This window comes from Electrona antarctica, assembly GCF_951216825.1.
Source record: "Electrona antarctica genome assembly, chromosome: 7".
NCBI lineage: Eukaryota > Metazoa > Chordata > Actinopteri > Myctophiformes > Myctophidae > Electrona > Electrona antarctica.
Genome location: NC_136812.1, coordinates 23565837 through 23589670, shown reverse-complemented (window position 1 = coordinate 23589670; position 23834 = coordinate 23565837). Strand labels below are relative to the sequence as shown.

At 44.2% G+C, this 23834-nt stretch overlaps 1 protein-coding gene across 1 annotated transcript in view; it reads left to right on the top strand.

The window, feature by feature from the left end:
- The window catches only part of gmds (GDP-mannose 4,6-dehydratase), a 175685-nt gene that overhangs the window by 141305 nt on the left and 10546 nt on the right, over positions 1 to 23834 (top strand). The window contains exons 8-9 of the mRNA XM_079506120.1: positions 843 to 961; positions 4307 to 4403. Of these exons, the coding sequence (XP_079362246.1) occupies positions 843 to 961; positions 4307 to 4403 (216 nt within the window). The remainder of the gene's footprint in view (positions 1 to 842; positions 962 to 4306; positions 4404 to 23834) is intronic.

Genomic DNA, 23834 nt, shown 5'->3' with positions numbered 1-23834 from the left:
CCTTTCCTGTCTGTCTACTGTTTCCTATCAATAAGGACATAAAAAGCCCCAAAACAAATCTAAAAAAACAATAACATTTCTCCATTTCTTTTCTTCCAAAAATAGATCTATTGTACAAGCTCCCACTCAGATTGATCTGAGTCCAACATGTGACTTTGTGTGTATGTGTATGTGTGTGTACTGTGTGTCTTAGTCGGTAGCAGCACCGTTACTGTGATTACTGTATACATCATCATACATCATCATGATAAAATGCATCACCTACTTTTGCAACTTCAGGACATATACAACCGCTCCATAACCAAAAAAGCAATTCAGATTTACAATGATTCCACCCATCCTCTTCACTCTGAATTTGACTTGTTGCCATCGGGCAGGAGGCTTAGGGCAAAATTAGCAAAAAAGAAGGGTTACAAAACTTCGTTTGTGCCAACTGCTGTGGACATTTTAAATAAGAAAATGTTTAAATAGTCTAATCGCCACTGCTCATGATCACTGTTGTTGTGTTAATGTGAATGCATTTTTATATAGTATTTTAATGCACCTGTGTATTTTTTGTAATGTTTTATTGTTGTAACTGACTGCCGGTGTGCCAAAGACGAATTTCCATTTTATGTAAATTTAATGGACAATAAAGTTTTCTTTATCTTTATCTTTACTTCACACGTGTGAGAGAAGCATGAACTACGGTTAAAGGGGTCCAATAAAATTGTTTTGATGCTATATTAACACATTTTGATGGGGCGGCCCCCTGGAACCCCCTCAATTACCGCTGGGGGTCCCCGTACCCCACTTTGAGAACCACTGATCTAAACCTGTGTGTGTGTCTGTCTGTCCCTCAGGCCATGTGGTTGATGCTGCAGCATGACACACCAGATGATTTCGTCATAGCGACTGGGGACGTCCACAGTGTGCGGGAGTTTGTAGAGGAGGCCTTCAAACATATAGGCAAGACTATTGTGTGAGTACACATGTACACTATTGTATGAGTATAGAGTACACATGTACACTATTGTATGAGTATAGAGTACACATGTACACTATTGTATGAGTATAGAGTACACATGTACACTATTGTATGAGTATAGAGTACACATGTACACTATTGTGTGACTGAGTACACATGTACACTATTGTGTGAGTAGTAGAGTACACATGTACACTATTGTGTGACTGAGTACACATGTACACTATTGTGTGAGTAGTAGAGTACACATGTACACTATTGTGTGACTGAGTACACATGTACACTATTGTGTGACTGAGTACACATGTACACTATTATGTGAGTAGTAGAGTACACATGTACACTATTGTGTGACTGAGTACACATGTACACTATTGTGTGAGTAGTAGAGTACACATGTACACTATTGTGTGAGTAGTAGAGTACACATGTACACTATTGTGTGACTGAGTACACATGTACACTATTGTGTGACTGAGTACACATGTACACTATTATGTGAGTAGTAGAGTACACATGTACACTATTGTGTGACTGAGTACACATGTACACTATTATGTGAGTAGTAGAGTACACATGTACACTATTGTGTGACTGAGTACACATGTACACTATTGTGTGAGTAGTAGAGTACACATGTACACTATTGTGTGAGTAGTAGAGTACACATGTACACTATTGTGTGACTGAGTACACATGTACACTATTGTGTGAGTAGAGTACACATGTACTGTACACTATTGTGTGTGTGTGTGTGTGTGTGTGTGTGTGTTTTTCCACCCTAAAACATGATCATCAGGTATTATTATTATATAAGGAGGAAGAATGTTTTCAAAAAAGTGTTAAATTGATGTTTTTATTTGGACACGCCCACCAGTTCATTAAGTATGCCGGGTTTGCCTGTTGGGTGGTGATGGGTGGTGATCCACCTGAACTTAAGCCTCGCCCACAGCTGTTGACAACAGCATACATTACATACATACGTTTTTTTTTCATTGGCACATTTGACTGTCAAGGTTTCAGCCTCCTGGAAGAAACCCTGAATACAAAGGGAAGACATCATTGCACATAAGGGGTCTAATGAAGTACTGTCACCTCATGAACACGAAAAACTGGAAAGAATACAAAAATCACGGCACATCACACCCGTGCGAAGTGAGTAGTGCAACTCCGTGTGGGGGTCCCCGGGGGGTCTGGAAGTTCCAGACCCACAGGAATGCGGCCAGGCTGCCGGCCCGGTGCCGGCGAGCCACCCCACGTCCGTTTGAACAATTAAATCACAACTTTTCAGTTGTTCCAACCTTTTCCAAAAGTAGGCCTAGTAAATAAATAAATCTTCTCTTTCGGGTGTTGAGCTGACAGCGTTTCACTCCTGCCCTCACGTTTCTGTGTGTGCCTATTCTCACTGTCACCTGTAATACCCCCCCCACCCCCCCCCCCCCCCCCCCCCCCCCACACACACACACACACACACACACACATACACACACAGGGCCAGATTCACAACGCCGTTTACACTCATATGAGCGTGCCGTCATTTACGAGCATTCCCACGTTACATGTGGAATTCATGAACTTGAACTTGGCCGTGACGTTGGCGGATGTTGGTCGCTCAAATCCGCTCATTTCCAAGTCAGCGCAGAGGGTGCCGTAGGTACCAGTGATCAAGGCATGTGTATATGTATTTAGAATCAATTAATAGTCACCAAACCTCAAAAAGGTATGTATGAATGTATATTGATCACATGGACGCCACACACAGAATAGCCTAATAACTCTTAGCATTTGATGAGGAAACAGCTGGATGAAATCTAGCTTTTCCGACGTCCAAAAACGGATTAATCCATAAAAAAAAAAGAAAAGGGAAAAACTGGTCCAGGATGGATTAAATCTGTTCTGTGTCCATGTCCATTATTCCATTTGCTTTCCAAATCCGATGTAGTGGGACAGGGCAGGGAATCAATCACCCCAGTAATCAATAAATCAAATAATGAAAATTATCGGATTTTAATTTTTACTATAGCATTTGGTCGTGTGGTTGAACTGTACAAATTAACTTCTTTCTCATTATCGTGAAAGAACATCAGTGAACATCAGTTAACATCAGTTAACGTATTAACGTTCTGACGTTCAGCAAGGAGTGAAGCAATCGCGTGCCAAAATAAGTTGGGAGGTTGACAAGTTTCTATGCAGTGCTTCCCGACCTGTCCGTCCATTTCGTTTATAATTATATATATAACTCACGCTGTTTGCTTGATGTCCGTGCGAGAGACTCGCCTGTCAAAATCAGCTGATTAACCTACGTGATCCAATACAATTAAGCTATATGTGTCCAGAACAAATTAATTCCCCATAGGCATGATTCAGATAGCCTATACAACAGTGATATGATAGTAATCCAAAGGACAGACATCCCCCCCATTAATCAATGCAGCTCTAATAAAAAAAATATCGGATATCTTTTTTACCTCTGCAAAGGCGAGTGTGCAGTTCAATAGAAATGGCTCTTAGATAGGTAATATAATTGTCAAGTTTATAGCCTTGGTCCTGCCTGAGCTTGAACTTAAATCAATAAATGAACTACAGTAGCGTTATGAGAGTAGCCTATACTTTATAACGTTCAGTCCGTTGACATTGCGAGAGACTCGCATGTCACAAATGAAGTCATTACGCCACCTTTGGTGAATGACATGTGAGCTTAATACGCTAATACAGATGAATACGCTATCATTACACACTTCATTTACACTTGGTCGTAAATTAACGTTGTGAATCTGGCCATGGTGTCATGACAGCCTGACTGAGACAAAAGGCCTCCTTACGCCTCATTTGGTGTAACACAGACCTCACACCCCACCTCTTCCTCCCTCTCCCCCTCCTCCCTCTACACCCCACCTCCCCCCTCCCTCTCCCTCTCCCCCTCCAACACCCCACCTCCTCCTCCCTCTCACCTTCCAGTCACCTCCCTGATGTTTCCTCTGTTGCTCCCCTGTCACACTGATGTGAGATTGGAAGCACTCACCTGTGTGTGTGTGTGTGTGTGTGTGTGTGTGTGTGTGTGTGTGTGTGTGTGTGTGTGTGTGTGTGTGTGTGTGTGTGTGTGTGTGTGTGCGTGTGCGTGTGCGCGAGGAGGTGGGGATGCGTGGTCTCAGAACGGGATGAATTGTGACATGTTTTGTCTGTCCGAGACCTTAAAGAAACAAACGGCTAAACTAAGGAACAAGAGAAGAAGAAGCTCCAAAAAGCTGTGGGAAATTGTCATTTTCACTGAGATGTCTCTCTCTCTCTCTCTCCCCCCCCCCCCCCTCTCTCTCTCTCTCCCCCTCTCTCTCTCTCCAGTTGGGAGGGGAAGGATGAGCAAGAGGTGGGTCGTTGCCAGGAGACCGGGGTGGTGCACGTGAAGGTGGACGCGAAATACTTCCGCCCCACTGAAGTGGTGAGTCGTGTGTGTGTGTGTGTGTGTGTGTGTGTGTGTGTGTGTGTGTGTGTGTGTGTGTGTGTGTGTGTGTGTGTGTGTGTGTGTGTGTGTGTGTGTGTGTGTGTGTGTGTGTGTGTGTGTGTGTGTGTGTGTGTGTGTGTGTGTGTGTGTGTGTGTGTGTGTGTGTGTGATAATATTTTATTTTGTTTTTAAATTGTTACACAAAACAGTGTAAAATCCCTCCATAGTTTTGTATTATTGTGCTGTATGCACACATTGTTCCAAAAGATAACGTGCTCTTTATTGTGTATATTATTTAAGGGACGCATCACTTTTCAGTGATGCGTATTTGGTTTATTCAGGTTTGAACTGAAATCCGTTTGGATACGTGATTTACGACGGTATTATGAAGACTGGCTGTCATTGTCATTAGGCATTCTATTTTAGAACAGCCCCCTCTGTCATTGTCATTATTATGTATTCGTTTGAAGAATGTCACCAACATTTGCTAACTTGCAGCCTCCCTGTGACTTTGGGATCCTCCCATTACGAGCAGGCAAATGTTCAGGACACCTAGGGTTTATTGTGACAGCCATGGCTAGGGTGACAGCTGTCCTGCTACCTGTGTGTGTGTGTGTGTGTGTGTGTGTGTGTGTGTGTGTGTGTGTGTGTGTGTGTGTGTGTGTGTGTGTGTGTGTGTGTGTGTGTGTGTGTGTGTGTGTGTGTGTGTGTGTGTGTGTGTGTGTGTGTGTGTGTGTGTGTGTGTGCATGTGTGTGTGTGTGTGTCTCTGTGTGTGTCTGTGTCTGTGTCTGTGTCTGTCTGTGTGTGTGTTGACAGACCACCATGGTGTTTAAGTGATCTTAAACTTGGCCATGCACATATGTTCCCACCTGGAAGCAGAGATAGAGTTTTAAGGCCAGCTCTAACCCCAGGTGCTATCACAGATGTTCTAACTTCTATGATGATGAATGATAGTGGGTGTTGGAGTTCACAGAAGCCTGCCTTAGTTATGAGCACTCCAGTTTAAAGGGGGTGCTCATCCGAACATGACTTTATTTCCATCGTTTACTCACCCCATGGTGAACACTAAGAAGGAAACCCTTGTGTTCGTATAACATTCCTTTACGTATTTTCTTCGTTTTTTTGTATTTCTTTGCTCACTGCAAAGAAATGTTATACAAATGAAAACATTTCCCGTATACAGTACACCATGGGGTGAGTAAACGATGGAAATAAAGCCATTGTGGGGTAAAATTCCCCTTTTAACAAATTAAGTATTAATACTTTTGTGAATGGACATAACCCAGTAACGCTAACGGACATATTGAGTGTTTGGCTACATTTATTGTAGTGTGATAGAGATCAAGACACATTAATCAAAAGTGTTTTCAAGAGGTTTTCTTTTTTCTTTTGTGGTTACTTCCTTGCATTGCTGACCATGAGAAACAGGTGTAAGAGTGTGAAAGCCCCTCTCATCACCCCAGCACTTGAACATATGTCTCCCCATATAATTAATATGGCTTTCGCGGCGCAACGCATATTTCCTGTTAGTTGTGCCTGCCGTTAATATACATTAAAATGCAGAGTGTTTTCTCTGTGTGTATCTGATTGCCGGTCATTGTGTCTGGGACCATACACTTATCAGCTGTAACAGATCCAGCCAATGGCTAAAGAGACGCTTATTGTATGCTTGGAAACCAGCCATTTAGCCTATCTAAAAGTAATGCATCCTGCAGAAAGGTGCTGAGTGAGCACACATATTAGGGCACGCAACCTCCGGTGGCATTATTTAATGGCGAAGGGCTTGTGACCTGCTAGTTGACGGTCTGAAGGGTGGTGCAGCAGTCCACACTGGCAGGTGAGCCTCTAGGTTACTTCAGTAACTCCAGTTATTTAAATGAGTGAGCGAAGTGATTTGCCCTATGGGTATTAGGGTTGCACGATATGGACAAAATTGTATATATCGGTATGTATGCCAAATATTGCAATATCGTTACGATATACAATATTACCGTTAAAATGTAATTTTCTATATTTTAAGTGTTGCAACATTGAAAACTAAACATTATTCAAAAAACTGCATAATAATAAGTCAATATCACTCTTAATTTGAAGTGCTATTGGGTTCCCACACTTATTGTTATTTGATATTATAAGTGTAGCGACAATGAAAACTAGCATGGATGGGATATTGCTTTACTGTCCTTTTTGCGATACTGATATTGCGCATGATCATACCTCGATAACGATATAATGGGTATCACCATCACAAAGCGAATGAGTTTAAAATAACAAGTATATATATACAGCAGTGGCACACCACAGAACATCACAACTACATTGGGGCGGGGCGATAACATTTAGATGAAAAACAAAAGTGCAAAGTATGCACGGTTTAATCTCTATTCTAATCGTGCCTATACAGTATCTCTAAATACCTGGGAGGTCCCTTTGCTGTCATCGCTGTGGCCCAAGGGGGGTGTCCTCCTCTCCGCTCCTTGGTGGAAGGGGGGGGGGGGGGGAGGGGGGGGGTGTAGGGTTACTCCTGGCTGTTGTGGCCTGGATTAACTGACAGGTTCTCCGTTTAAAGGCGGCAGTGGCCCCGGTTCTGTGCACTAGGCTCAGCGGGATTACAGGGAAGCTCCAGCTGAGTGATGGCGAAGGATTAGGGAAGAGACGGCGCTGACAGACGGCTCGGGGGGGGGGGGTCAACACACCTGGGGGCCTAATAGTCTGGAATTATTCATTCAACGTTATTGTAGTTTTACATTTTTCATTAGATTTAATTGGTATTTATTTATGTTTTGACTTAGTTTTCAGTTTAGATTTAATTTGTTTTTAAAGTGTTGGTTTAGTTTGTGAAGTCTTTTTATTGTAGTATTTTGTAGATAAGATTCAACAAGGTGAGGGGAAAAAACATACCGCTTTTAATGACAAAAACACCACTTAACAACTTTCTGCTCAGTTAAAACTGGCACAAATAATTGGAATATAGATTAAAATATCCACCCAAATTAATATAGTCTTATTTATGGAAAATAAAGACTAAAACTAAGGATATTTTCTCTATGATTTTAGTTTGTTTTGTACACACACAATTACAGTTTCAGATATTTATAATTCTCTATTTTATTTATTTATGTATTTATTTTATTGTTTACTAAAATGATGTTAAAATCCTACACGCATGCCTATTGATGCCCCATTTATACATAATTAACACTGGGGATTTGACAGTGTAGATTTTGAGTCCCGTTGATTATATATATAAAAAATATTAAATGAAAAAGGCAGAGAATCACTGCCTTAAAGCAGTATACAAATGGTGATGTAGACGCTTGTTATCGATTTACCAGCAAATAAACACTTGCACCTTATTTTTACATTTTTCCTCCTACATTTTTGAAAATGTTGAAAAATTTTGCCATTCTTGAAGATCCACATTTTTCTTTTTACGAAAAAAAAACTTTGAAAGTGGTTAAAATAAAATGAAGAGCATTTAACCTCTGACCCCATGAGATGGGAAGTAAGTGACACTATCTTCAGCACTACTCAACTGGAAGTACCTGTCATCAGTGTGTGTGTGTGTGTGTGTGTGTGTGTGTGTGTGTGTGTGTGTGTGTGTGTGTGTGTGTGTGTGTGTGTGTGTGCGTGTGCGTGTGCGCGTGCGTGCGCATGAGAGAGCGACAAAGGAAGATGGAGGGGGAAAGGGGGGGTATATCCTCTCCATCATTACCAATTTGTCAGACTGTTGAATTATACTTTATTTTCCATCAGCCATGGCAGAAGCAAGTGCCTATACGTATGAGCACACAATGTGCTGGCGGGTGCGTGCGTGGCTGTAGTATGTATGTGGGGCGGCTGTGAGGGGCTGTCCCCGGGCTGTGTGCTAATATATGTGTAATTCATCATTAGCCCTGTCAGACTATATGTCTGACATGAGCTCATTTATCTCCCGTGGCCCTCGGGACTGGAGGGGCAGACCTGGGTGAGGGGGCTGAGGGTTAACTGTGCAGGTGTGCCTGCTGCGTTGGTGCAGGGGAGGTCTGTCTTATGGTTAGGAACACATGTTGGGTGTGTGCGTGTGTGCGTGCACGTCAGCATGTATGTTTATTGGGCTCTTTAACACCCGCGGGCTGCAGCCGTAATGTGGTGCTTTCCTGTGGTCGTGGAAAGAAAAAAAACGGACGCCAGGCGCGTGCGTAGACGTTTTCTGCGCGGGTGAAAACGAGGCGGTTACGGAATAACATAGCCAGTGTTTTCCAGCAGGTAGATTTATTCATGTGTGAAAGTAGAAAAAGGCCTCGCGGTCTCGGGCTGTCAGCTAATCAACCTGTCAGGGTTCTGTTTGGAGTAGAGCTGTGAGCTGGACAGGTGAGGTGGAGACTTTCCACTTCAAATCAATATCACCATTAATTAAATAAATAAGTAAGAATAGCAGATCTACAAGCTCACACTCACAGATCGGCTATTTTCACAATTTTTGTATGGCACTTGTAACAGTGAAAAAAATCAATTAAAAATGTTTTGTGTTAATTTGTTGATTATTCAAAAATGCTTCTGGATTATTTGTATAACCCACATTAGCAAGATTAAGTCTAAATATCGGGTTTCAATATATGTTCAGTTAGTTGCCCAGCCCTACCCAGTTTGTCTCCATTGTATTGGGTTTTTCAGAGCTGTCCGTCTTGAGTTTTCATGTCAACCCTGCATGTCTGCCAGGCTGAGATTTGGCTCACATAAGCCTGATTTATATACTCTGTTGATTTGGCTCACATAAGCCTTATTTATATACTCTGTTGCGCATCGAATCTCACACCAAAACTAGACGACCTACTAGCTTGTAGCGCAGCCGGTTGTGAGCTTGTAGATCAACTATTTTGGGCAACTATAAGTATAAATGAGCGTTAGAAGCCCTGTGCCTATGTGCCACAGTAAGGGTGTACCAGTCTGTTATAATTCTCATTGCTTTTGGCTGCCAGCTCTCAGGGATCAGATAGATAGTTCTTTATTTAGACTGCATGATGCAGCGTCAGACCTAGATAAAGAGAGGGTGTGGAATTCTGTTTGTTAGTTTTGATGTGGTGTCCTCCTGTTATGTTGTCTTATAGACTCATCGTTAAATTATTTTATTTATTTTAACTTTATTAATAACTTAAATTATTTTAATTATATTAGTTTTGATACTTGGAAGTGGTGACTGGTCGATATATGTACAATATTTCAAAAATAAGTGCAGTTGGTCTTAATTATTCTCATAATGCTTTCTTGGATCAAATACTTTAATTTGACAGCTGTGTATGTATAAACTACATGCGTTTTCCATTCCAGTCTACCTTTTTAATTACTTAGTTTTAATTATATGCTATATGAATTAGCCATAATTGTTACAGATTGCGTGCCTGTGTGTGAGGTGAGTTTATGTGTGTGTGTAGGCTTGTTCGTGTGTGCGTGTGCGCGCGTTCGCACGCACGTGCGAGTGCATGTGTGTGTGTCAGTATTAACACAGCCCATCTGACATACTTCCAAGTTCATGTGTCGCTGGAGGGTACAAACTGTTGCTGTGAGCTAAGCTGACTGACAGCTCTGTGGTCTTTCTCCAACCTCTCAGGCAGAAAGAGGAGGCCATGCAGTTAATGATGAATGGAAAGTTGTCTCTCAATCTGTCTCTATCTTTATCTCCTCGTGTATGGAGCTCTTTCACACTGTCTTTCTTCACGTTCCTTTCCTTAATTTGCACTATGGTTTTCATCCGTCTTATGGGAGCGCTGCAGATAGATAGCAGCCACCGGCTGGGTTCAGTTCATATAGGAATGCCCTTCCAGGCCCAGATCATGTGTCAGAGCGACGCAGAAAGTGCTGTTTCCCCTGAAAGGAGGAACCAGCAGGTAGACAGTTGGTCCCCATATTAACCCCCAACCCCTTCCAGCAGTGGTGGAGAAAGTACTCACATACTTTACATCAATACTGCAATGTAGAAGTACTGTCCGGAATTCAAAATGTACTTGAGTAAAAGTAAAAAAATAATGGTGTCAAAATGTACTTAAAGTACCAAAAGTAAAATTGCACAATTATAATGTCCCATTTCACAAGATGTCAAATGTACTGTATCAAAATCTTTTGAAAATAGCAGATCTACAAGCTCACAATGTGTCACATCGCGTGCTTGTAGATCGGCTATTTTCAAATGACCGAAATGTCTATATGTCTGAAGTGGTTAATGCATGTTTTAGTTTAATACTAATCAAAAAATATACCAAGTAACTTGAAACTAAAGTTGTCAAATAAGTGTAGTGGAGTAAAAGTACAATATTTACCTTGAAATGTAGTGGAGTAGAAGTAAAAGTACAGAACATTTGACATACTCAAGTAAAGTACAAATATCTCAAAACTGTACTTAAGTACAGTATTTAAGTAAATGTACTTAGTTACTTTCCACCACTGTCTTCCAGCCCTTCAGCCACAAAAAAAATAAAAGAAAAAAGCCTTGACAGCACCAGAGATGTCATCCTCGTTTCACCCCTTCAAGATAAATGATCCAGACTCCCGCCGTGATGTCACTGCCCTTGGCAACGATGCCACCGTGGTTGATCCACGTATGAACAGGACGGCCCTCTCTTAGCAGTGGCTGCACTTGACAGACGAGGATGAACCGCCAGTGGTTCCCATGTGATGTAAACGAAAGTAAAAACAAACAAAGAAAAAAAAACCTTCCCTTTAGCTCACTTTACTTTTTTTCTTTCTTTCTTTCTTTCTTTCCTTTTTTTTATTTTTTACACGTCACCAAATAATGTAATTTGCGCACTCGTTTTGTAAGTATGTAAAACAAGGATTGCAATGCGTCACTCGAGGTCTCTATGCCTAATTGCACGCGTGCACATGTGCATGCAGTCGGTTTATCAATCTGCACTAAGGTTTATCTTTCTGTTCATGCAAAGAAAGGAGAGACACTGATTTGCAAGGGCAAATAAACCCTGGTCTTATCTTTGCTTTGTTCCCAGTGCGTGGCCTGAAGCTGTATCAACTCAGATTTATTCATGGTTGTGCACTGGCGTCGTGAGCCGAAAATAGACGATCTACAAGCTCACGGGCCGCAATGCAGGCTTAACTCAGGCTGCAGGCTAAGTAGTTACAGTACAGTATTCATTACTTGTGTAATATCCAGGTTATTCAATATAATTTATTTAAACCTTGTAGTTATTGTGCACATGCTTTATAGTGGCCCAAGTGTAATTGCTGAGCAAATGGCTTAAATGTACCCAGTTTCTCAGTTTACATAATAAAGTGGTCTGAAATCGTATACCTGAGATCGTTTATGCTGCGGTTGCACCTGTGAGATTTTGACAGCAAGAGTGCCCTACCCATTTGCCAGTATCCGTACACGACAATATAAGCTCTCACAATTGTCCTAAAAATAGCCCTGTCAACACAGCATACCTGCTGCATGGACCATCACTCCCGTGTCATCATCATCCGCGTATACGTGTATGTGTGTGAAAATGTAATGGCCTCCCCATTGTAAACGTCCCGCTCCACCTCAGATATCTTTCATTCCAGCGGTGAAGTGTGCGTAATGCACAGCGCACCTCACCGCTGGAATGAAAGAGTGCACTCTCTCACAGCGCGGCTGCGGACGTCATCATCCCGCTCATCAGACAGTCCCATGCAAGGAAGCCCTGACAATGGCCCCAGTGATGCTGAGGGATAAAGAAGACTTGTTGTGGAAACCTGTCATGACACATGTTGGCAGCAAGAGTCAACCAGCCAGTTCAGGCCGTCAATGTGTCAAAGATGCATGTGACTGGTCCAGTTGCTGAATTGTGTTTTCGCTTTTCTAAACGTAACTGAAGTTCAGGTGTTTGTTGTACTTTATGTGTGAACTAGCTATTAATTCGATTGTGTGGAAGCCACCTTGCCCACTTTTCATCTACAATTTTTCTATTTAGCCATTTAGCAGACTACCTTAATCAGTGTCTTACAAAGCTTAAGGTTAGAGTATTGGCTGAACCCTTGTCAACAAATTATGGTAAATGGAGTGCAAAGAAATCATTTAGTAAGTAACTAACCAACTATGATAAACATCAAACCTAGAATCATTTTTAGCATTTGTGTACAAGCAAACATATGTAAATAACATACAAGTAACCAAAATAAGTCAACTTCCAAGGCCACCCTGCCACCTTTGCCCCTGTACAGTTGGGGGCAAAGGCTGAAAGGGTCGCATCGCATCTCTCCCACTGCCTAAGGATCAGATCCCCACCCAGAACCCTCTCTCCATGGGACTTCTCCCTCCCAGCTTTCCTACTGTCTTTCTTAATGACAAAGACAAATATTAAGATGGGTTGATTGATAGCCCACTCTCTTTAAGTGGGCAGGATTTGTACTGTCTAGTCCCATGAGCTCAACTGGATTGAAGTACACAACGTTAGGTTTAAGGTCAGCGTCATGTGCGTTGTTCTCAAGCCCTGTTGAATTGACACTATGAGGGTTTAAATCTCTTCTCAAGACTAATTTACTCTCTCTGGGGTTTAAAAGTCTATGACTTCTATGTTGTTTCATATTGTTCTGTTTATGCTTGATGCCTTCTATGTACAGCACGTTGGTCAATTTCAATAGTTGTAAATGTTCTATATAAAGTTTGATTTGATACCGTTTCCAGTTGTTAGGTTTATAGAAGTCCATTTGTCCTGGTACTGGGTTTAATTTCCCTTGTCTGGATCTCATAAAACTCCTCCAGGGGTGCTCATAGCCCTGTCTCAATGCACGCGTGTGCATGCACACACACACACACACACACACACACACACACACACACACACACACACACACCCTGTATTAGAATGCCTCTGGTTTTCATTGGATAAAGGACCAGACTGAGCTGTGCTGCTATTGGGTGGCTGTCAGGTGTCTTTTGCTGATGTTTGTTTGCAGATATAATCTTTTTACTCAACCCCATCTAACCTCTCTGCACTGCTCACTGTATTACATTTCTAAATTGGAAAAAGCCAAACGTACTAGCATGCAAGCTAATGTGTACACACGCTGCACACACGCACGCGAGAGAGTAAATGGCAGATTGCAGAGAGCACCATGTCACATTACTCTATCCAGTAAATTCTTCATTCCAACAATGAGAAAAACAGGTATCGCCCGGTGACTTAGTGTGTCTGTGTGCATACACATGTGCATTGTACACACATAATGACTTGTGGCAGGCAGTAAGTTTTACACCTCTGTCCCCATGCTCTAGGGAAGATTTTAATGTTCGGCCTGTTTGTTGTGTAATATCTGCTGCTTAATGAAGCCTGAAATATGCTGGTTATTTTTGGAGTTTCCTAGCATTAGGATAGGAATTCTCTTTTCCTCTCCAGGCGTCCGTCAGGGAGGCCCATTCACAGTATTGGACTCTCCTTTCAAACCACTAGCTTCTCCACGCTGTACTCTGCTTGCATTTCAGACCTACCGCACAAAAAAATAATAATCTATCAAAACAGTCATGCCAAGACTTGCTAAGTATTTTGGAATGAATTTGATAATATTCCCCATTTCACCTGCGCGGTTGGACAACGGTGCCTTGTTAGGGACAGAGTGACTGGTCATTATTACGGCTGGTTTATGCCTCTGGCAATGCGGTAGCGTGAGCTACAGGCTGGGAGAAGAAGCCAGAGAGGCTGGTTAGGACCGTCGGGCCAGCAGGGGTGCTTCGTCTCTGGGCTGAGGCTGAGAGACCTCTCCCTGAACCGCGACTGTTTGGACGGAGAAGCGCTGAGACAGCACTCTCAGCCCCATTTGACTGGGTGGAGTTCCCATACTGTACCATAGAGGTCTTAAAAAGAGTAGAGACAGTGGCAGGCCATGCACCAGTTTATGACTTTACTATCATATGAACACTATCACATTCTCTTTCACTGGAATTGGACACACTTGTTAAGTATCTTATTTCGTGTTCACTCGTTGATCCTCGCTTGGAGCTATTAAGCTAGCTATTAATGTGGATTAATTTGTCAGAAATTAGTCTGTACATAAACTGTGAGCCTCTGTTGCAGCCTGCTGTCGTGGTTGTCAGTGAACTGAACGTATTCCAGGATTCCTCAGATTTCTTTCTCAGCACAGCCCAATGATAAGGGGAAATGTAAGGTAAGGAGGCTAACAGCAGTTTGCTGTGCTGATGGATTGAGGTGAACGTTTGAACACCAGACAGACATAAAGAACCCAACGCTTTTTATGAGCACTATGATTTATCCCCCGAACAAGCTTTGTCGAGCCGCGCAGGCAAAATTTATTGAGCTTGACACACAGAACTGGCTATCGGGGCAGAGTTTGGGATGTCTGGCAGTGGCCCACAGTACTTTCACGCGAAGGAAGCATGAAATATTAGCATTATTTTAAAAGGTTTCCGTATATTAGGGGGGAATTGTCCTTTCCAAGACGGCTCACAGTAAAGCCATTCACATTCCCTCACCTGGAATTCTGCACTTTGGAAGGATCTTTTGCAGTAGGAGCTGGGTTTGGAGATGCAGCACGCCAATGACAAGGAATGGTAGAGAATGCTGAGAGATAAGATTGCGAAAGCCTGTCATTCTGAGTAATAGCTGTTGAACTCTGACTGAATTTGCAGGCGATATCCGCAACGATTTGCCAGCGATTCTTTTTTTCAACAGATTTTCATGTTGTGTAATAAATCAATCAGAAGGTCAGCGTAATAAATTCATTCCGCTGGGTACAGAGGACGAGCAGGCTCGTCTTAAGGCGTTTGATATCGCTACAACATTGCCTCGCTGTGTTTAATTTTTGGAACCGTTCTGGTTGCTATACACGGTTGCCATGGCCCCGCCCACACTGCTTTTCTTTGTCAATAGTCATTCGCTTCTGTTTTAGGCCGCATCTTTGAAGGCTTTTCTCGGAAACTAATGCGCTGGCCGTGGTGTTGAACAGATCGGCGATGTTCGGATGTCTTTTCTGATTATCCGGTGAGCGCGATGGGAACATTGGCGTTTTTCTAGAGCAAGTATGTACCTCATTTTAGCTCGGTAGCATTTACGCTAATATTTTAGCATTCAAGATAGACGCCAAAACCGGATGCGCTTCATAGTGGAATAGCCTAAAATCACCCAGCACCACCACTTTTGTCCACCAGGCGGCACTAAATGTGTTAACAAAGCCTGCGTTTCCTGATAGCTGCATTGAAGTTGTTATACAAGTCCTAGCCCCTGTCCAGTGAAGTCCTTGCATCCACCATAGTAAACCTAAACGTTTTTATGCATATAACTCCAGTGAAGCACAGAAAATAATTAAGCTCTTAAACTGAACACAAAGGGAAGCCAGCGGTGCATGAGACTTCCTCAGCACATCAAGGGCCACGTCAACTTTCTATTCAAGTTGAAGGAAACAGCACTGACAAAAATTGGGATTACACAGTGTCACGGTTTTCACATGAACGCACACTCTCCTATTTTGAGTGCAAAGACCATACGACATGGACACGCACAGTCCATCGAACTCATATCTCTTTCGTCTGCAACTCGGTCGTTGCGGCGATGAGAGATGTGTTGCTGTGGTGACGACAGCAGGGCTCTGTGGCGGGGCAGTGTGTTCGTCATCTCAGTTGCTCACATTTCCATAGGCCTGCTTATCTGATGGTGCCCAATCCAGCCCCTGACTTCCTCTCTGCTAGTGTACACTACACTACCCCCCCCAACACATACACACACTCCTTGCACACAATCCTCTCATGTTCAGACAAATGGAACAAGTGAGCAAATTAACTTAGGTCTAAACAGGCAGAGATTGCCTGTCCGAGCGTGTGTTTTGATTGACAGAGTATGGGCACTGTGCATGTGTGCACTCGCATGTCAGTTTTGGTGACATTAGGCTCTTCTTTCTGTCTTTCTGTGCTGAGGCGAGCTGTAATTAAATGGGATTATTTTCTGTAGGCGCCACATGAACCACCCCTCCCGCACGCACGCACACACACACACACACACACACACACACACACACACACACACACTCCTGCTCAAAGTAACTGTACATACACATAAGCATATCAGATGTGGTTCACTTAATGGGCGTTGCGGTTAACATTCGGCCACCAGCCACGTTCCTTGTCTCGTTAAATGACTCACTTTAAGACTATTGGTTTATCTCTTAATCGCCCGTGTGTTTTATTGGCTGCTTTTGTCTCTTTTTTTTGCGAGGACGGTTCCTGGCAGACATCGTGTTACATCCTGGTAACATGACCTCCCCTCCTGGGTAGGCAGCACTGAATCAGAGGCTTACACAAAGCCCCCGCACCCCCCCCCCCCCCCCCCCCACACACACACACACACACACACACATAGACATACAAAACGCAATGACACAAGGTATTGTTGAAAACATGTCGGTGGACAGGTCCGTCTCTTTGTAGGAGTGGTACCTGGGGTCAGAGGCGTCCGTCAAAGGGACACTGAGACGGGTCTTAAAGGAGGATGGGAGGGGGGGATGACGAAGGGTTTCCGACAGATAGCGCTCCCTCGCCACGCGTGAACTGATGTGAATTTAGGTGACAGGAGGGTTTAACCCCTGGGAAAGATCTGGAGAGGGAGAAGGGGCTGAAAAATGGGATTGACCTTTGACCCTCGGAGGTGGTAATGTGATCCATGCTATCTGTATTGGAGAGAGAGAGAGAGAGAGAGAGAGAGAGAGAGAGAGAGAGATGGGGAGGGAGGAGGTCACTGGGGGGAAAGGGAAGGTAGCCACCGCACCACGCTGCTGATAAGAGCTTCCTGTGGTCAGTAACTATGCCACAAGTTGACCACAGGAGAATGGCAGAGTGGTGTAAAGAGTGGTGTAAAAGTAAATGTACTCAAGTACTGTACTTGTAAGTGCTTTTACTTTACTGGAGTATTTCCAGTACTTCTACTCCACTACATCTCAGAGACGAATATTGTACTTTTACTTCAAATTGTGTTACTAGTTACTTTATAAATTAGAGGGTATGCGCATGCATAGAGTGAGTGGCAAATCGAATGGCAAAGTGAGTTTAACATTGTTTAAACTCAGATAGGACAGATAGGACTTTTCTGTTTGGATGAATGTGCTGTCAAGGCCAGAAAGTAGTTTTTGCCACTCAGTAGACAGTAGGTGTTCCCGCATAACTTCCGGGCATGACGATGATGTCACGCGCATACCACCTATTATTACAAAATATACATTTACCACTTCAGCCTTATTTAGTTGATCTACAAGCTAGATAGAGCTGCTATTTGTGTGTGTGTGTGTGTGTGTGTGTGTGTGTGTGTGTGTGTGTGTGTGTGTGTGTGTGTGTGTGTGTGTGTGTGTGTGTGTGTGTGTGTGTGTGTGTGTGTGTGTGTGTGTGTGTGTGTGTGTGTGTGTGTGTGTGTGTGTGTGTGTGTGTGTATTAGAGTGTTTCTACATTACAGTATTACTTTTACTTAAGCCCCGTAGGTACAACACCACACATGTCCAATAAGATATCATTACTTGTGTTGTATACGGACACACAAACTCAAGCTAACATGCACAAATCTGCACAAACAAGAGGTAACCACATGCTCACACACAAACAAAACAATGAGTGCAATCAGTGCAATACAGCTCAGCTGGCAGCAGGCCTACAGTAGTTAACACTAGCACAACTGTGTACTGTCACCACTATGCAAAGTAGAGGTTTGCGGTCAAATTAGCGACGAACGCAGAGGCTAAAGAGGGGGGGGGGGGTGGAACGGACCGTGCTGAAAATCACTGCGACTTTGTTCCGTAATCTGGCTCCATTCGCCCGCTTTCATATCCGCTCATATTTGCCTTTGTGGTGCCTTCATTGTTTGACCCCTCAATTACATTTCAAGCAAAACAGGAAAATGACAGCACGCTTATCTGTCAGCTGCACCAAAAACCATCCAGACGTCAGAGAGAAGGGAGAACCAAAGAAACATGCAAAACAGAGCAGGTCTGGTGCGTCAGCACTAACGTATAAGGATTTGAATAGGCGTCTTTCTTTATTTTCTTTTTTTGTTTGGGGAGGGGTGAGTTACTATCTCCGACGCATCCCCTCCTCTTCCTCTGTTGTTCTATAATTCATCAGCGACAGCTACAGTAGCAGGAGCTGTAGACTAGAGACACAGATGACAATTAGAAAGAAAAAACTTGCAGACGGACTTCGATCCGGGCTGCTTTTCTGTCCTGTCCTAGAAGAAAACCCATAAAGGTGTCCCTTTGCCTGCATGTTTGAACCTGACAATTCGGTCACTCTCTAGGAGAAAGGAAAGACTCAATCAGCTTTTACTGGATGGAGGGGTGTGTGTGTGTGTGTGTGGGGGGGGGGGGGGGGATTGTAGGTTGTTCGTTCCATGGCAGACACTTGGCTTTACGATGATTTATTGTTTAATTGGGCTGACTCGTTAAAGCTGGCTGTAATTGACACCATAAAAAAGGGCCTGGCTGCTGGCCAGGGGCTGCCTTGTGAAACGGCTCGGGTACTGCATGGTCTCAGCAGCCCTTACCTGACTTTAACACACTAAAAGACTTGCAACACACTCCAATGCGCATGCTCTCTCACTCTACGGCGTGCCTTTCCAGGCTGCGGGCCGCGCACGCTCAGCCTGACGGTGCAGAAGCTAGCTACGGGGGTTGGAGACGTCAAACGACACCTCTCGGCCTCCTCCTCCAGAGAATTCTTTCTTCTTATTTCTTTATCTCTTTTTTTTGTTGCAGAAGATTTTGTGTGTTGAGGCTGCGAGTGCAGGAGAGAGAAAGAGAGAGATTGTGCATATGAGGGTGTGTGTGTGTGTGTGTGTGTGTGTGTCTGGCAGTCTGGTATTTCCTGAAGGAGTTTCCTCCTACCGTCGAAGCGGAACCACCCTGGGCCCCTCGGCACTCCAGCCCACAGACTGACCCGGTACTGCTCCCTCAGAGAGAGGGAGAGAGAGAGAGAGAGCTGAGAGTGCATGCGCACTAACATATAGTGTGTTACACCACAGAGAAACAAAGGATTGACAAAGAGGGTGACGGACAGAAAGAAATAGGTTGTTATTAAGGAAGGAACTCGGTTGAACTGAGCCAAGTTGGAGGGGTATTTGTCTCCGCATTGGGCTTCAGCCATCCAGAGACAGCTCTGAGAGGCTGTTCGGTAACCTATTTGCATATTTACTCTCCCCTCCCGTATGTGCATACTTTGTGTACATGTGTGCCTGCATTTGTCCCCGGGTGTCTGTGTTGGTGATGATGGATGCGCATGTCTTCAACACCTTACTGTAATTCCCTGGCAGTGGTCTGCCCCAGAGATAAATGGGGGAAGGGGAGCGTCGGCCAGGATTCTTGCACTATCAGCCAGCCTTAATAGGCACAGTGCCTGACAAGAGAAACCTGGCAGAGGAGAGAGTAAAGAAAGAGAGGGAGAGGCCTCCCTCCCTGAGTCGTGTTGACAGGGTGGAGAACTGCTTATGTGTGTTTTTTTTTCTTTTGGGGGGGGGGGGGGGGGTTATGTCAGATTGTGTCTTTTGCCCCCTAGTCCCAGCTGGCCCCGATTACCCAGAGTCCTTTGCTACTAAGAGCTGCGACTCCCTGAGCACATGGCTGTCAGAGGCTTGTTGTTGGAGCTGTCCAACCCGAGAAACGTCTTCCCAATGCATTCCCATGGGACTTTGGGACTTTTTGCCACTTGTCCTTTATAGACTATTGAACGTATCATTCACCTCAATACATTCTAGTTACAGCCATGTACTCCTTATCAAGTTAAAGTTAGTAACTTTGTGCCATTCCAATCCAAACCACCATCCACCAAGCTGCTCTTCCACCCACCACCCCCCCTCCTCCCAACATTTTGATCCCCAATCCATGCTGCCCCGCCCCCACCCCTCCTGTTTCCGATCCCGGTCCCTGTCCCTCACTGGCCGAGACTGGACCGTTACGGAGCACAAACCAAAAACCTTTTGTTTTCCTGGCAGGACACGTTGTGGTTTTCCTGCTGATAAATACCGTCCATTTCAGATGAGTCACACGTTGTCTCCGTTGCTCTGTCTTCATGCCCAAAAGGGGGGGAGGGTGTAAAAGTTAAGCGTCTGAGAATGACAGGAAAGGCAGGAAGGAAGGAAAGGAGGAAAGCGGGAGAGATGGAGGTGTAACGCTGCCACACACAGCCACACTGAGATTTGTGTGTGCGCGTGTGCGTGCGTGCGTGACTGGAACGTTTGTGGTAAGTACAGTATTTGCACATCTGCCTCGGCTGTGCGTGCACACATACTGTACATGCATGTGCACGAACATACATTTCATATGCAAGTGTGTAATAGCCCCATTGCAGTGTGTTGTACGTTCGGCAGGTCATGCCTAATGTGTGTGCGTGTGTGTGTGTGCGTGCGTGCGTGCGTGCGTGCGTGCGTGTGTGTGTGTGCGTGTGTGTGTGTGCGTGTGCAGGAGTGGTGTTTCCTGCAGTGTAATCTGAGTCCCTGGTGGAATGTGTGATCTACTCCACTCCAATCCACTCTACTCAGTAAAAATCCTCATTTATGCAACTTTGAGATTCAACAAAGGTATAACCAAACGGACCCTTATGGGTTTGTTTGGTTACTTTTGTAGAATCTCAGAGTTAGATTGTGTGCGTGTCCCACTCTGTAAACGTCTCCCAGCTTGGCAGTTCCCACTGTCACCAGTCTGTCACCAGTCTCTCAGGTAAAGTGGAGGCAGATTATCACCCAGATTAGTATTATTCTAGAGATGAGATGTTTTGCAGCGAAGGTGTCCGTTGTGTGGTTTCGTTCTGTGGTTACGTTTTACATGGGTCTGCTGGAGAGAGCGGCGACTATCCACCTCTCCCACACACACACACACTACACACACACACACTACGTGTGTGTGTGTGTGTGTGTGTGTGTGTGTGTGTGTGTGTGTGTGTGTGTGTGTGTGTGTGTGTGTGTGTGTGTGTGTGTGTGTGTGTGTGTGTGTGTGTGTGTGTGTGTGTGTGTGTGTGTGTGTGTGTGTGTGTGTGTGTGTGTGTGTGTGTGTGTGTGGTTTAGACTAAGAGGTTAATTGTAGTGTGACCTCCCTAATGTCTTTCCCTGGCTTGTTATCTTGATTGGGTAATTAATTCTGGGACTGCTCTCCTCGAGTCGCTCTCCTGTTCGCACACACACACACATGCACGCACGCACACACACAAATACACATTCACACACGTTCGAACCCTGCTGAACTTAGGAACCCCCACATTCCTATAACCCTGAGGTTGCTCCATCACATTACTTTCTCTCTCTCTCTCTCTCTCTCAATCTCTCTCTCTCTCTCTCTCTCTCTCTCTCTCTCTCTCTCTCTCCTCTGACTGCCACACTCTCCCTCCCACTCCCCCTTTCTCTCCGTCTCGCTCTCTCTTGCTCAATTTATTTCTTTTTCTCACTCAATCATTCTCTGAGCTCGTCCGCCGTCTTGTCCTCCCTCCAGCTCCCTCCCTCTCTCTCTCTCTCTCTCTCTCTCTCTCTCTCTCTCTCTCTCTCTCTCCCTCTCTCTGTGTGAAGTTCAGAGCATGCTCTGTCTGCGGGACAGAATGAGCACTTCCTGGTTGAAGTCAAAGAGGCTTGGAGAAGGAAAGGTCATGGTCACGTGACTGTGCTGCGCCATGACACTTTCATGGGAGCCAAATCTCGCACCGGAAGTTCCATGAATACATGGCAGTGAATGGAGCCGGCTGGACCAGCTCATAACAAACATTATTTATGAACAATTGAGACCTTTGTCATGTAATCGGTTCAGGAATATAAAAGAAATAGCACAGGTTGGTTGTTTTCTAATCACTTGCACTTCGATTTGCACAGAGTGCACAGCACATTTTATTTGAGGATCTAAACAGGAGCAGGTATAGTTTCTGTCTCGGAGGTCTCGCGAGATTTGGCTGACAGACGGGAAATGGCGGACAGTCTCGCGATAGTTGGCACGTTCAGAAACGTACTTTTTGCTCTTTAGATACCTCTATAAAATTACACAGTGTACACATCGAAAAGCAACACAGCAGACAATTATGTGTTATACTGTATGTCTTCTGTTATTTTCCAGTTATTCAGAAAGTGTTTGTTCATGAGCTGGTCACTGGGCTCTCATTGACTCCAGTGCATTCCACCAAACCTCCGGGTGTAGTTTGGATCCCATGGTGCAACGAATCTGCCGTCTGGAATTGCGTGATAGCGAAAATGACGTTGGTGACCTTACCTCCATTTCATATACCTTGGTTCAAGTAGGCAAAAGTAGGCCCCAAACGCTCTCTCTCTCTCTCACACACTCACACACACGCACACTCACACACACACACACACTCACACTCACATGCACTCACACTCTCTGCTTTGTCCCAATCACCAGCCTGCAGAAAGGCGGAGAGAGAGACGGAAAGAGATAGACAGAGTGAGATTGAGTCTGCGAATGAGAGAATGATTCTCCTTCGCAGTAGCCCCCCCCCCCCCCCTCCCCCCCTTCTCTTGAGTGTTTGTGTGCCTCTTTCACACAGACTGAAACTTTCTCACACACACACACACAGATTTTTACTCTCCCTGTTTGGGCACGGTGAGCGCGGCAGATGATTGGGGCTGATAACAGGAGGAATGCTGCTGGGAGAGGAAACGCCTCCCAGAGGAGATGTGTGCACGGCAGAGACGTATGTGTCCTCGCCACCTCCCACACACACACACACACACACACACACACACACACACACACACCACTGCAGTTAGGTGGACACCAGAGGGAACGGACGCAAAGGTGCAAAGAGATGCACTGACCTATGCCCTTTCAAGCCCTCTCTACGATGCTGTTGCCGCACGTTGCTTTTTTGGTTTCTCCACAATTCTCTGCTTTCCGACTGGATCTCATACTCCCGCGCTCTTCCCATCTCTCGCTCCCCCTTGTCTCTCACCCGGGGACAAATGCAGGCACACATGCACACAAAGTATGCACACACGGGAGGGGAGAGTCAATATGCAAATAGGCTACCGAACAGCCTCTCAGAGCTGTCCCTGTGTTCATATAAATGTAATGCTATTCATATTAATTTAATTAAAGCACCTAATGGCCACTTAGTAGTTACTTCTAATCATACTATATTGCATTATAACAGTGATTACGGTATAATGCGTTATAAAAACTATTTTAATGTATATGTATTATAATGACAATTATTATGATTCTGGCCAAATAATACAGCGTTACACAACCATATGAGTCATTATTAGAGGCTTTAAAATATGTTATGATTACTAATATATCTGTAATAATAGTATTATAAGCAGATTATATTGCATTTATACTTGAAGTCATCGTTATGGAATGCTTCTTAATGTCTCATAATTGTTATAAAGCATAATAATAATAATAAATAAATAAATGGAGAATAATAATAAGCACCTTTCGTGACATGAAATGCAGCAATAAAAAGGGGGCACGACTGCGACGCTCTATTTATCAAT